Below are 13,974 nucleotides of genomic sequence, written 5' to 3'. Positions count from 1 at the left end.
TGTTCCTGGTGCTGCCTCACTGCCCTCCCCCCGCATGTGCACGAGGTATCGCTAGGAAATGACAACAAACGCCACATTCGTTCACACTCAGTCTCTAGCTGTCATGTATGTATCTGTGTATATGCATGCATATATGTTGAATTATGTGCATATGTATGTATATGTGCATGTATGAGTATTTGTGTGTATATATGTGTATATGAGTGTATGGGCCAATCTTCATCTGTTTCTTGGCACTACCTTGCTGATGCAGGAAATGGAGATCAAGTATAATAAATAATTAAAATAATGTATTTACTTATATCTATCATGGACAGAGTACAGCAGTATAAGGCCTCGAAGCCTCAAATGCAGAAAATCAACAGAGCGCTCCATTCCACCACACTCTCATCTTCCATGCCCTTTTTGGCCTTATATGGAGAAGGGTAGAGGATCCAAAAGGAACTTTGTACTCCCTGGTAAAATTCCTCTCAGAGGCCCTGATGGCAGCAAATGGAACCATGGGAGTTGAAATGAGCCATACTTTGCATCGTTCCAAAAGTCTTGGGTGCACTGAAGAATATGTTGAAAGAGAGGTCACTGTCTTTAAGGGCAAAGAAAGGTATGCTTGATGGTATAGCAGTCCTGCTGGTGTGAGGTGTGGGTCTTAAGACAAAAATGTAAAGAGCTGAGTGAATGCATTGGAAATGAAATGTTTGAGAACAATATGTGGTATAAGGAGGGTTAATCGACTAAGAAAGAATAGGGTATGTGGGAAGTGTGGTAGTAAGAGGAGCATGTATGAGAGAGCTGAAGAGGGTGTGCTAAAATGGCTTTGACCTGTAGACATATGAGGTTGAGAAGGATGACTAAGAGTGTATACATGCCAGAAGTGAAATGGGCATGGAAAAAGGCAAAACCAAGAAGGGAATGGAAGGAAGTGAAAGATGCTTTGAAGGTTTAGGGCCTGAACATGCAAGAAGGTTTGAGGCATGCAAAGAATAGAGCAAATTGTAGTGATGTGGTTTGCAGGGGACTACATGCTGTCATAGGCCTGAATCAAGGCAAGTGAATCAGTTGGAGGAAAAGTCTATGGGGTCTGATTGTAGATAGAGGGCTGTGGTTTCATTGCATTATGTTTGACATTTAAGAGTGGATGTCAACAAATGAGGTCATTTCTTAACTGTTTCTGGCAATGTCTTGCTGATGTGGGGAATGGCGAACTTGCATGAAAAAATATACGGCAAATAAAAAAGCTGATACGAACAACTTCTAAGGGATAGTTGGGATTGTAAGGACACATGAAGAAGTAAAGAAAGTAAAGAATAAAACTTGAGAAAGTTAGGTGGTCTGAAAAAATCATTAGAAATCACATGGAAGAAAATTAAGGAAGGTACTGTATGATAATGTAGAACATGTGACAGGTAATTAGTTGGCCAAGAAGATAAACAGTAGTGATGGTTGAAGGATCATGCAGTTGAGGTGACCTAAGTGGATACTGATAGATGCAGTGAAAGAATCATTTAGGGATAAGGGTATTTCAAATGAGTGATTTGGTATTGAATTTCAGGAAGTATTTCATGAATAGTTATGGCATAAATTAGTCTCACCTGATTAACAGATATACTGTGCTGTGAAGGAGTAAAAAGTAGCTTACGCATGTGTTCAGGAAGAGAATAAATTGATTTGAAAATCTGCATGTACAGTACTTAACCTACCCCATGGAGTTTGTGGCAGATTTTATGATTATGGTTAGATAGGTTGAGAACATCATCTAATGGTTAATTATCATCATTATTATTGTTATCATTTTATTTATTACACTTAGTTGCTGTCACCCGCGTTAGTGAGGTAGCGCAAGGAAACAGACGAAAGAATGGGCCAATCCATCCACATACATATGCGTATACATGAACGCCCACACATGCACATATACGTACCCACACATTTCAACATATACATTTTTTTTTTTTTTTTTTGCTTTGTCGCTGTCTCCCGCGTTTGCGAGGTAATGCAAGGAAACAGACGAAAGAAATGGCCCAACCCACCCCCATACACATGTATATACATACATGTCCACACAACGCAAATATACATGCCTACACAGCTTTCCATGGTTTACCCCAGACGCTTCACATGCCCTGATTCAATCCACTGACAGCACATCAACCCCGGTATACCACATCGATCCAATTCACTCTATTCTTGCCCTCCTTTCACCCTCCTGCATGTTCAGGCCCCGATCACACAAAATCTTTTTCACTCCATCTTTCCACCTCCAATTTGGTCTCCCACTTCTCCTCGTTCCCTCCACCTCCGACACATATATCCTCTTGGTCAATCTTTCCTCACTCATTCTCTCCATGTACCCAAACCATTTCAAAACACCCTCTTCTGCTCTCTCAACCATGCTCTTTTTATTTCCACACATCTCTCTTACCCTTACACCACACATTGTCCTCAAACATCTCATTTCCAGTACATCCACCCTCCTGCGCACAACTCTATCCATAGCCCATGCCTCGCAACCATACAACATTGTTGGAACCACTATTCCTTCAAACATACCCATTTTTGCTTTCCGAGATAATGTTCTCAACTTCCACACATTCTTCAAGGCTCCCAGGATTTTCGCCCCCTCCCCCACCCTATGATCCACTTCCGCTTCCATGGTTCCATCCGCTGCCAGATCCACTCCCAGATATCTAAAACACTTTACTTCCTCCAGTTTTTCTCCATTCAAACTTACCTCCCAATTGACTTGACCCTCAACCCTACTGTACCTAATAACCTTGCTCTTATTCACATTTACTCTTAACTTTCTTCTTTCACACACTTTACCAAACTCAGTCACCAGCTTCTGCAGTTTCTCACATGAATCAGCCACCAGCGCTGTATCATCAGTGAACAACAACTGACTCACTTCCCAAGCTCTCTCATCCACAACAGACTTAATACTTGCCCCTCTTTCCAAAACTCTGGCATTCACCTCCCTAACAACCCCATCCATAAACAAATTAAACAACCATGGAGACATCACACACCCCTGCCGCAAACCTACATTCACTGAGAACCAATCACTTTCCTCTCTTCCTACACGTACACATGCCTTACATCCTCGATAAAAACTTTTCACTGCTTCTAACAACTTGCCTCCCACACCATGTATTCTTAATACCTTCCACAGAGCATCTCTATCAACTCTATCATATGCCTTCTCCAGATCCATAAATACTACATACAAATCCATTTGCATTTCTAAGTATTTCTCACATACATTCTTCAAAGCAAACACCTGATCCACACATCCTCTACCACTTCTGAAACCACACTGCTCTTCCCCAATCTGATGCTCTGTACATGCCTTCATCCTCTCAATCAATACCCTCCCATATAATTTACCAGGAATACTCAACAAACTTATACCTCTGTAATTTGAGCACTCACTCTTATCCCCTTTGCCTTTGTACAATGGCACTATGCACTCATTCTGCCAATCCTCAGGCACCTCACCATGAGTCATACATACATTAAATAACCTTACCAACCAGTCAATAATACAGTCACCCCCTTTTTTAATAAATTCCACTGCAATACCATCCAAACCTGCTGCCTTGCCGGCTTTCATCTTCCGCAAAGCTTTTACTACCTCTTCTCTGTTTACCATATCATTTTTTTGCACACCACCTCGACCAAAACACCCTATATCTGCCACTCTATCATCAAACACATTCAACAAACCTTCAAAATACTCACTCCATCTCTTTCTCACATCACCACTACTTGTTATCACCTCCCCATTTGCGCCCTTCACTGAAGTTCCCATTTGCTCCCTTGTCTTACGCACTTTATTTACCCCCTTCCAGAACATCTTTTTATTCTCCCTAAAATTTAATGATACTCTCTCACCCCAACTCTCATTTACCCTCTTTTTCACCTCTTGCACCTTTCTCTTGACCTCTTGTCTCTTTCTTTTGTACATCTCCCACTCAACTGCATTTTTTCCCTGCAAAAATAGTCCAAATGCCTCTCTCTTCTCTTTCACTAATAATCTTACTTCTTCATCCCACCACTCACTACCCTTTCTAATCAACCCACCTCCCACTCTTCTCATGCCACAAGCATCTTTTGCACAATCCATCACTGATTCCCTAAATACATCCCATTCCTCCCCCACTCCCCTTACTTCCATTGTTCTCACCTTTTTCCATTCTGTACTCAGTCTCTCCTGGTACTTCCTCACACAAGTCTCCTTCCCAAGCTCACTTACTCTCACCACCCTCTTCACCCCAACATTCACTCTTCTTTTCTGAAAACCCATACAACTCTTCACCTTAGCCTCCACAAGATAATGATCAGACATCCCTCCAGTTGCACCTCTCAGCACATTAACATCCAAAAGTCTCTTTCGCGCGCCTGTCAATTAACATGTAATCCAATAACGCTCTCTGGCCATCTTTCCTACTTACATACGTATACTTATGTATATCTCGCTTTTTAAACCAGGTAGTCCCAATCACCAGTCCTTTTTCAGCACATAAATCTACAAGCTCTTCACCATTTCCATTTACAACACTGAACACCCCATGTATACCAATTATTCCCTCAACTGCCACATTACTCACCTTTGCATTCAAATCACCCATGACTATAACCCGGTCTCATGCATCAAAACCACACAGACATATACATATATACATGTGTGCACATCCACACTCACTGCCTTCATCCATTCCCATTGCCACACATGAAATGGCATCCCCCTTCCCCTGCACATGTGTGAGGAAAAAAAAAGGGGGGGGGGGGGCCTCATTTGTTCACACTGAGTCTCTAGCTGTAATGTGTAATGCACCCAAACCACAGCTCCCTTTCCACATCCAGGCCCCACAAAACTTTCCATGGTGTACCCCAGACGCTTCACATGCCCTGGTTCAATCCATTAACAGCACGTCGACCCGGTATACCACATCGTTCTAATTCACTCTCTTCCTTGCATGCCTTTCACCCTCCTGTATGTTCAGGCCCTGATTGCTCAAAATCTTTTTCACTCCATCCTTCCACCTCCAATTAGGTGTCCTACTTCTCCTCGTTCCCTCCACCTTCGACACATATAACCTCTTTGTCAATCTTTTCCCCACTCATTCTCTCCTTGTGACTACACTATTTCAATACATCCTCTTCTGCTCTCTCCACCACACTCTTTTTATTACCACACATCTCTCTTACCCTTTCATTACTTACTCGATCAAACCACCTCACACCACATATTGTCCTTGAAGATTTCATTTCCAACACATCCACCCTCCTCTGCACAACCCTATCTATAGCCCATGCCTCACAAACATATAACATTGTTGGAACCACTATTCCTTCAAACATCCCGATTTTTGCTCTCCGAGATAACGTTCTCACCTTCCACACATTTCTTCAACGCTCCCAGAACCTTTGCCCCCTCCCCCACCTTGTGACTCACTTCTGCTTCCATGGTTCCATCTGCTGCTAAATCCACTCGCAGATATGTAAAACGCTTCACTTCGTCCAGTTTTTCTCCATTCAAACTTACCTCCCAATTAACTTGTCCCTCAACCCTACTGAATCTAATAACCTTGTTCTTATTCACATTACTCTCAGCTTTCTTCTTCCACATACTTTACCAAACTCAGTTACCAACTTTTGCAGTTTCTCACCTGAATCAGCCACCAGCGCTGTATCATCAGCAAGCATCAACTGACTCACTTCCCAAGCCCTCTCATTCAGAACAGACTGCATACTTGCCCCATCCATAAACAAATAATTACTATTATTATTATCATTATCATTATACTTAATCACTGTTTCCCATGTCAGTGAGGTAATGCCAGGAAACAGACAGAGTATACATATATACTCCCTTATTATTGATACAATTGGAAATGTTTGATCTAAATATACCTCTCTGTCATTAGTCAAGCAATAAAAAGGTGTGCCTGTGGGAGCATGATACAACCGTAAGAAGGTAATGGGGTGAAGGTGGTGATGGAATGAAGGTGATGGCAGAGCAAGGGTGGTGATGAGGTGAAGGAGGTGGAGTGAGAGGTGACAGAGTAAGGGTGGTGATGAAGTGTGTTGATAGAGTGAGGTGCTGATGGTTTTATCTTAAAATATCAAAGGAACTGGTCAGTTGAAGCTAAAGCCAAAACATGTAAACCAAATGTTTACAAATGACTGATAACAATAATGATATTACAGCAGCAAAAAATATGGCCATAATAAAATGCACCAGTTGGGCCTCCCAATATAAATGTTAGAGATTGAAACATGAAGAATATCTGGATAGGAGGCAAGGTTATTATGGTTACAGGGCCTTGCCTGATATCAGGTTTTTACACTCCCATTACGGTATAGGACAGTAACACTAACCACGTAACCTTCATAAACTACAAACTCCTTTACCATACATATAATCACAATAATCAAATGTAATCCAGCAGTCAAAAGACAAATCTTAGTTAATTTACATATACAGCTATTTACCAATGAAGAAAGCAGTGAGCACATGAGATACCGATGAAATTAATAAAACTATGTATACATATTTTTCTGAGATGCTTAAAATTTTATTGTATGAGTCATATACATACATGTCTTAAATATAACTAAAGTACAAGTGCAATATTAGGAAACTGTCTGAAAAGCAAGTGAAAAAAAACTCAAAAGGACATCATAGTAAAGAACCTAAATCAGGAAGCTAGTGACAATATGTAAAATGCTGCACACTTTGTTTATGTGTAATATGCCACCCTTCACTTGTTAGCATGGGTGCCTGAGTTTCCTGTGTCCATGCTTTTCCCCACATATCTCAAAACATTCACCAACATTTCTTTCACAACTGAAATTCTTTCATCTGTCCTTGCACTGCACTTTCCCTTTTCTCAATTTGTCCCACCACTACACATCCCATGTCCTCTTATTCCTTATATTTCATAAGGACTTTTCTTCATCTTTCCTATTCTTAGGCTTCCCAAATGTCATCTCATCATGATAACCTTCATTTCCCATGACAGCTAGAGACTGAGTATGAACGAATGTGGTCTGTTTTGTCTGTTTTCCTGGTGCTATGTCATTGAAGCAGGGGATAGTGATGCTGTTTTTCTGTGGGGTGGGGTAGCAACAGGAATGGATGAAGGCTAGCAAGTATGAATATGTATATGTATGTCTGCATATGTGTATGTACATGTGTGCATTTATGTATACTGTGTGTATATGAGTGGATGGGGCATTCTTCGTCTGTTTCCTGGTGCTACCTCGCTGACAAAGGAAACAGCAATTATGTATGATGGTAATAATAATAATAATAATAATAATAATAATAATGAAATGCTTGAGGACAATATGTGGTGTGAGTTGGTCTGATTGAGTAAGTAATGAAAGGGTAGGAGAGATGTGTGGTAATAAACAGAGTGTGGTTGAGAGAGCAGAAGAGGGTGTGCTAAAATGGTTTGGCCACATGGATAGAATGAGTGAGCAAAGATTGACAAAGATGATAAATGTATCAGAGGTGGAGGGAAGAATGAGAAATGGAAGATGAAATTGGAGGTGGAAGGATGGAGTGCAAAAGATTTTGAGTGATCGGGGCCTGAACATAGAGGAGAGTGAAAGGCGTGCAAGGAATGGAGTGAATCGGAACGATGTGGTATACCCGGGAGGACATGCTGTCAATGGATTGAAGCATGGCATGTGAAGCATCTGGGGTAAACCATGGAAAGTTTTGTGGGGCTTGGATGTGGAGAGGGAGCTGTGGTTTCAGTGCATTACACATGAGAGCTAGAGACTGAGAGTGAACGAATGTGGCCTTTTTTGTCTTTTCCTAGCGCTACCTCGTGAGCATGCACAGGGGTTGATATTTCATGTGTGGCGGGGTGGCGACAATAATGGATGAAGGCAGCAAGTATGAATGTGTACATGTGTATATATGTATATGTCTTTGTATGTATATGTATGTATACGGTGAAATGTATATGTATGTACATGTGCGTGTGTGGGCGTTTATGTATATACATGTGTACATACTCTCCCTGCTATTCTCTCACTGCATGCACAAACCTGTGCATCCAAGAGCTAACTCAGTCTATTTTACCCTACACTGGCTAAATATCTTAGCAAGTATTTTTTGTCGGTCTTTACATAAAGCAGCATAATTACTGAAATATGACAGACTTTTCTGAAATGCAGGTACCATATACCAATACTTTTGATAGTTATATGAAACAACTATGTGATACTATGAAAAGCTGTTTGATATTCAATGTATTCTTTAGCTTACCCTTATATGTGGTACATCAACCAAATTTTCATATACAGATGTTTTAAGTCTTACAATGTAAAATACATACGAAAATAATTGATGCATATAATGTGTGTACAGAGATTTCTAATGTGTATTTTTCACATGACTGGCTTTTCTATGTTAAGGGTGTAGATATATATTTTCAAATTCTTTCTATGAAATACCACTGAGTTGTCAATTTTAGTTCAGTTTAAGATATCAATTTTACATACACTAAGCTCAAAGAATTTCATTTAAAATTGCTTTTCATAAACTTATAAGATATGTGGAAATACATAGTTAAAAGCAATATCTCTCAAGAGTAGATATTCTAGATATACTACTTTCTTTCAGTAATAAAAAATTACTGTTATAATTTTGTAATCTCAATATCACTTCTGAATCCATTCACCATTAAAAGGTAATTAAGCTTAATCATGATCCACAAAATGGAGAGCTCACACTTCTTAAGCTGGTAAACATGTAAGGAATACTGAATTTTCAGCTACAGGTACCTAATAGAAACCATCAAACACTATTTTTCTACTGTTGCATATTCCTGTTCATGAATGTGATGGTGACATCCTGAAGCATTACATTGTCAAGCTGAGCAAGGTCAGCAACTGTTTTAACATTTTCATTCAACAAACGTGGAGATTTACGGTCAAAGGGAAAGCCCATAGGCCGGCTGTCAGGATATTTCGAGTCCATAATGCCACAGAATGACACAGCATTTGCACAAGTACTGGTGGTACCTTGTGGTTGTTCTACCTGCAAAGGAAAGATCAAATCCCAATAAACTATATTTCATTTGGCATTGTGAGTGTGAAAATGAAATTGCATATCAAGATCAAAAGATCTTTTCTCAGCTAATTTTCGATTGTATGTTTTCACATTACTTACCACTAAACTTCATTTGTACCTTTATGCCTTGGAAGCTACACTTTCCTCCAAAACAGCTTTATGTGTTATCTTATACTATCCTTGAGCTACACATATTTAAAGAATGAGGGTGAGAGACTTCAGATTCTCATGAAGGTAGAGGTCATGGTGACATAAGAGTGTATATAAAAAAAAATGTCCCGTATCAACATGTCAATGAGTACTCTAGAAATAAAGGGACACATACACCATCATTGCAAATAATAACATGAAAATTTATAATTTTAGATATGATACATATGATAAAAGTTATCATGTAATGCTTGACTTAAAGTATGTGGTTAATGAGGACATAAAAAGGGGATCACTGAAGAAATAGGATTCAAAAAGATGTAATTATGGAAATTACACAAGAATGAATAGCTTTTCAAAACATAAACTAGGAAAGGGAGTTCCATGACCAAATTACAGATCTCTGTTATGAAAGGTTCTGTAAAATTTACAATGGAGTTGGTGCATGAGAACCTTTACCTATATAGTGTAAAGGAAGTTTAAAAAAGAGCTTATATATTCATTATACTTTGTCGCTGTCTCCTGCGTAAAAGCGAGGTAGCACAAGGAATCAGATGAAAGAATGGCCCAACCCACCCACATACACATATATATATATCCACGTCCACACATGCACATATACATACCTATGCATTTCAACATATATGTATATGTCTGTGTATGTATATACATGTGTGTGTGGGTGAGTTGGGTCATTCTTTCGTCTGTTTCCTTGCGTTACCTTGGTAACGCGGGAGACAGTGACAAAGTATAATAGAATAGAAATAGAATCAGGAAAAGTGTGGTAGTTGGGAGACAGACCTTGAACCACATGATATCAAAGTTTGGGGACTCAAAGTCCTCAAGGCAAGCAACAGGTGAGCTGTTGTTGAAATAAGCATAGAGACCACCTCTGAACCAGAATCGTGATTGGAGATTATAGTTAGGTATGAAAAAGGGGCTAGTGAGAACATTATTAAACATCTGGGTCTAGGACACAAGAAAGATATCAACAGTGGTACTAGACAGATGGTTTTCAACAGAAGGAAAGTTACTAGAGAGAACACTGATGTTGGTATAGTTAAAAGAAAAAGAGGAAGGGCTATCAGAAAGGGAAAGGTTATAATAGGGGCTTGTACTACAACTGTATGAACCCTGCATCTTGTTGGCAGTAGAGTCAGATGGAGACCTGGAGATTCTGAGCAACCCATGATGTCCGGGACTGGATGCCATAGATTTGTTGGATTCTATCATGATTATATACAAAAGCAACAGTGCATTAAAAAATGATTGTCCCAACAGGAAGTGGCAAAGGATCATATGTAAAGAAAATAAGTAAGGTTTGAGTTGGTGATGGTGTTTGTAAGATGACAGGACTAGTCGTGTTTTGATGAGACAAATTAAGACCAGCAATCCTAACATGAAGAGTGTAAGATGTCACTGGGCACCAAGTCAGTGCTCCTCAGTCAATACAGTAGTACCAACCAGGGTGGCTATTGTCAACAGCCTACTACCTACCTAATCAATTATTCCAAAGGTATAGGACGGAATATTCCATGAGTTAGCAGGGGTATTGGAAAGGGCCAATACACTTACACCTAAGCCCCCCTCTCTCACTGGTAGGAGAGTCACACAAGAAAATGTTGTCATAGGAGTATACCTTAAATTTGCAGGAGTTATGGGAAGGGCCACTGGTCTACCACCTGAGTTCTTCCTCTCGCTGGCTATAGAGTCACTCAAGAAAGAATATATATACATATACACTTACAAATATACATATATAAATACATAATTTTTCATACTTGATTGCCATTTCTTGCATTAGTGAGGTAGTGCTAGCAAACAGATAAAGAAAGGCACACAGCTCATTTACACATATATTTATTAATTCATTTATACAAATGTATAAATTCATACCAGCTTGCCTTCTTCCATTCCAGGTGGCATCCCACCCCACAGGAAATGGCATCGCCATTCCCTGCGTCTGCGAGGTGACGCCAGGAAAACAGACAAAAAAGGTCACATTCGTTCACACTCAATCTCTAGCTGTCGTGTGCAATGCACCAAAAGCATGACTCTCAATCCATATCCAGGCCCCACAGACCTTACCATGGTTTACCCCAGACATTTCACATGCCCTGGTTCCGTCCACTGACCACTTTGACCCTGGTATACCACATCGTTCCAATTCACTCTGTTCCTTGCACACCTCTCACCCTCCTGTATGTTCAGGCCCCAATTGCTCAAAATCTTTTTCACTCCATCCCTCCATCTCCAATTTGGTCTCCTGCTTCTTCTTGCTCCCTCTACCTCTGATACACATATCCTCTTCGTCAATCTTTCCTCATTCATTCTCTCTATATGTCCAAACACCCTCCTCTACTCTCTCAACCACACTCTTTATTTCCACACATCTCTCTTACCCTTTCATTACTCACTCAATCAAACCACCTAACACCACACACTGTCCTCAAACATTTCATTTCCAACACATTCTCCCTTCTCTGTACAAACCTATCTATAGCCCATGCCTCACAACCATATACCATTGTTGGAACCACTATTCCCTCAAACATACCCATTTTTGCTCTCCAAGATAAGGCTTTTTTCCTTCCACACATTCCTCATCACTCCCAGAATCTTCCCCTCCCCCACCCTGTGACTCACTTCCACTTCCATGGTTCCATTCGCTGCTAAGTCCACTCCCATATATCAAAAACACTTCACTTCTACCAAATTCTCTCCTTTCAAACTTACATCCCAATTAACTTGTCCCTCAACCCTACTTTTCCAAACTCAGTCACCAACTTCTGCAGTTTCTCACTCAAATTATCCACCAGAGCTGTATCACTGGTGAACAACAACTGACTCACTTCCTAGGCTTTCTCATCCCCAACAGACTGCATACTTGTCCCTCTCTCCAAAACTCTTGCATTTACGTCCCTAAACACCCCATCTATAAACACATTAAACAACCTTGGGGACATCACACACCCCTGCCGCAGACCGACATTCACTGGGAACCAATCACTCCTCTCTTCCTACTCATACACATGCTTTACATCCTTGGTGAAAACTTTTCACTGCCTCTAGCAACTTACCTCCCACACCATATACTCTTAAGACCCTCCACAAAGCATCTCTATCAACCCCATCATATGCCTTCTCCAGATCCATCCATGCTACATACAAAGCCATCTGTTTTTCGAAGTATTTCTCACACACATTATTCAAAGCAAACACCTGAGCCACACATCCCCTACCACTTCAGAAACCACACTGCTCTTCCCAATCTGTTGCTCTGTACATGCCTTCACCCTCTCAATTAATACCCTCCCATATAATTTCCCAGGAATACTCAACAAACTTATGCCTCTGTAAGTTGAACACTGACCTTTATCCCCTTTGCGTTTGTACACTGGTACTATGCATGAAATCTACCCACAACTTTCTCCTTTCAAATGCTCTCCTAAACTCACATACCAGATAGACAGAAAGGAATGAATTAACTTTCTAACCTTGTCCTTTTCATAGTCTGTGAGCATGAAGAAGAATTGAAAGGTCATCCCCTCAGATTTCCCACGGGGCAACAGTAAGTGTTGGGGCCATCCACACCCACAGAAGTTAAAATCTCCAATCTCAGCTCCTAGTTAAAGAAAAATACATTCACAATATAGCACGAGGGTAACATTATATTTGGTCTTCCACTATAAATTATACTTGGCCTTACATTGTAAAGGCTTTACAACATTTACATTCAAATAACTACATGTGAAGGTGTGTTCTAAAGAAATGACTCTGAAAGTGGTGACTACATCATCCCAAACTCTCCAACTAAATCATGACCTGGAACATACGTAACCAATAACCATGACCTGGAACATATATAACCAATAACCATGAATTTTGATAACAAGGCAAGTTGCTTAAAGACTCCCCAAAACAGAAAGTACTCCCAAATGCTTTTTTCCATTTTGCACCAAGATATCTGATATGAAACTTCCTCACTCATTTCACATGTTGCCCCATACTGGGACAACCCTTAAAAAACTTTTCTATCCTTACTTTCTTTTTCTTTTAAATACTGTACTATCAATCTTGTCCTCAAAACTCTCTATGGGCAAAGCAAGCAGTCGTTCATATTTACATAAAATGGATATAAAGTTTCCAAAATTAGTAAAGGGTGATGCATCACAGGAGACTAATCCTCCCCACTCCTATACCAGACTATTCTACCCTTTATCAATCCTAAACATAAAGATGCCAATGCTGACCTTTAAGGTCTTTATCATATTCTTATTTTTGACAGTAATTAAGAGGTTTTAGTCATCCTGGAATTTTGTTTACCAAATTTGAGATCACTTCCTGTACTTTAGGGCATGTACTGAACAAAGTATAAAACATATCCTCTTGAAGGTCAAAAGTAAGGTAATCTCTCCATAGCCGTATGATAAAAAGAAACTTTTTTTTTTTTGGGTAATGCATCCACAATTGAGAATATAATGTGGAATGTAGCATTTAATTCATATATAACTTCTGTATATACATAATTTACAAGAAAAAACTGTTCAAGATGCAGGACTGAAAGCTTCCTTCAGGGACACAATAAGTATTTTCTCCACCACACATAAGGTGTGATGAGGGTTGGTTGTCCTGCTGGAGTGGTATACTGTACAGTGGAGTGAGTGCTACTGGGAGGTAGATGGAGGGGTATCCTCAGCTTGTTTTTGTCACCTCCTCTGAATCATATGATTCAC

At 40.0% G+C, this 13,974-nt stretch overlaps 1 protein-coding gene across 1 annotated transcript in view; it reads right to left on the bottom strand.

Annotated features, from left to right (window-relative positions):
- Positions 1–6,549: 6,549 nt before the first annotated feature.
- The window catches only part of LOC139762755 (phenoloxidase 1-like), a 46,863-nt gene continuing 39,438 nt past the window's right edge, over positions 6,550–13,974 (bottom strand). The window contains exons 14-15 of the mRNA XM_071687863.1: positions 12,736–12,863; positions 6,550–9,055 (exon numbers count right to left, since the gene is read on the bottom strand). Coding sequence (XP_071543964.1) covers positions 8,828–9,055; positions 12,736–12,863 — 356 coding nt within the window. The 3' untranslated portion in view covers positions 6,550–8,827. The remainder of the gene's footprint in view (positions 9,056–12,735; positions 12,864–13,974) is intronic.

Source organism: Panulirus ornatus, chromosome 44 (genome assembly GCF_036320965.1).
Source record: "Panulirus ornatus isolate Po-2019 chromosome 44, ASM3632096v1, whole genome shotgun sequence".
Classification (NCBI taxonomy): domain Eukaryota; kingdom Metazoa; phylum Arthropoda; class Malacostraca; order Decapoda; family Palinuridae; genus Panulirus; species Panulirus ornatus.
The sequence above is the reverse complement of the archived record's forward strand: the minus strand, read 5'-3'. Positions and strand labels throughout refer to the sequence as shown.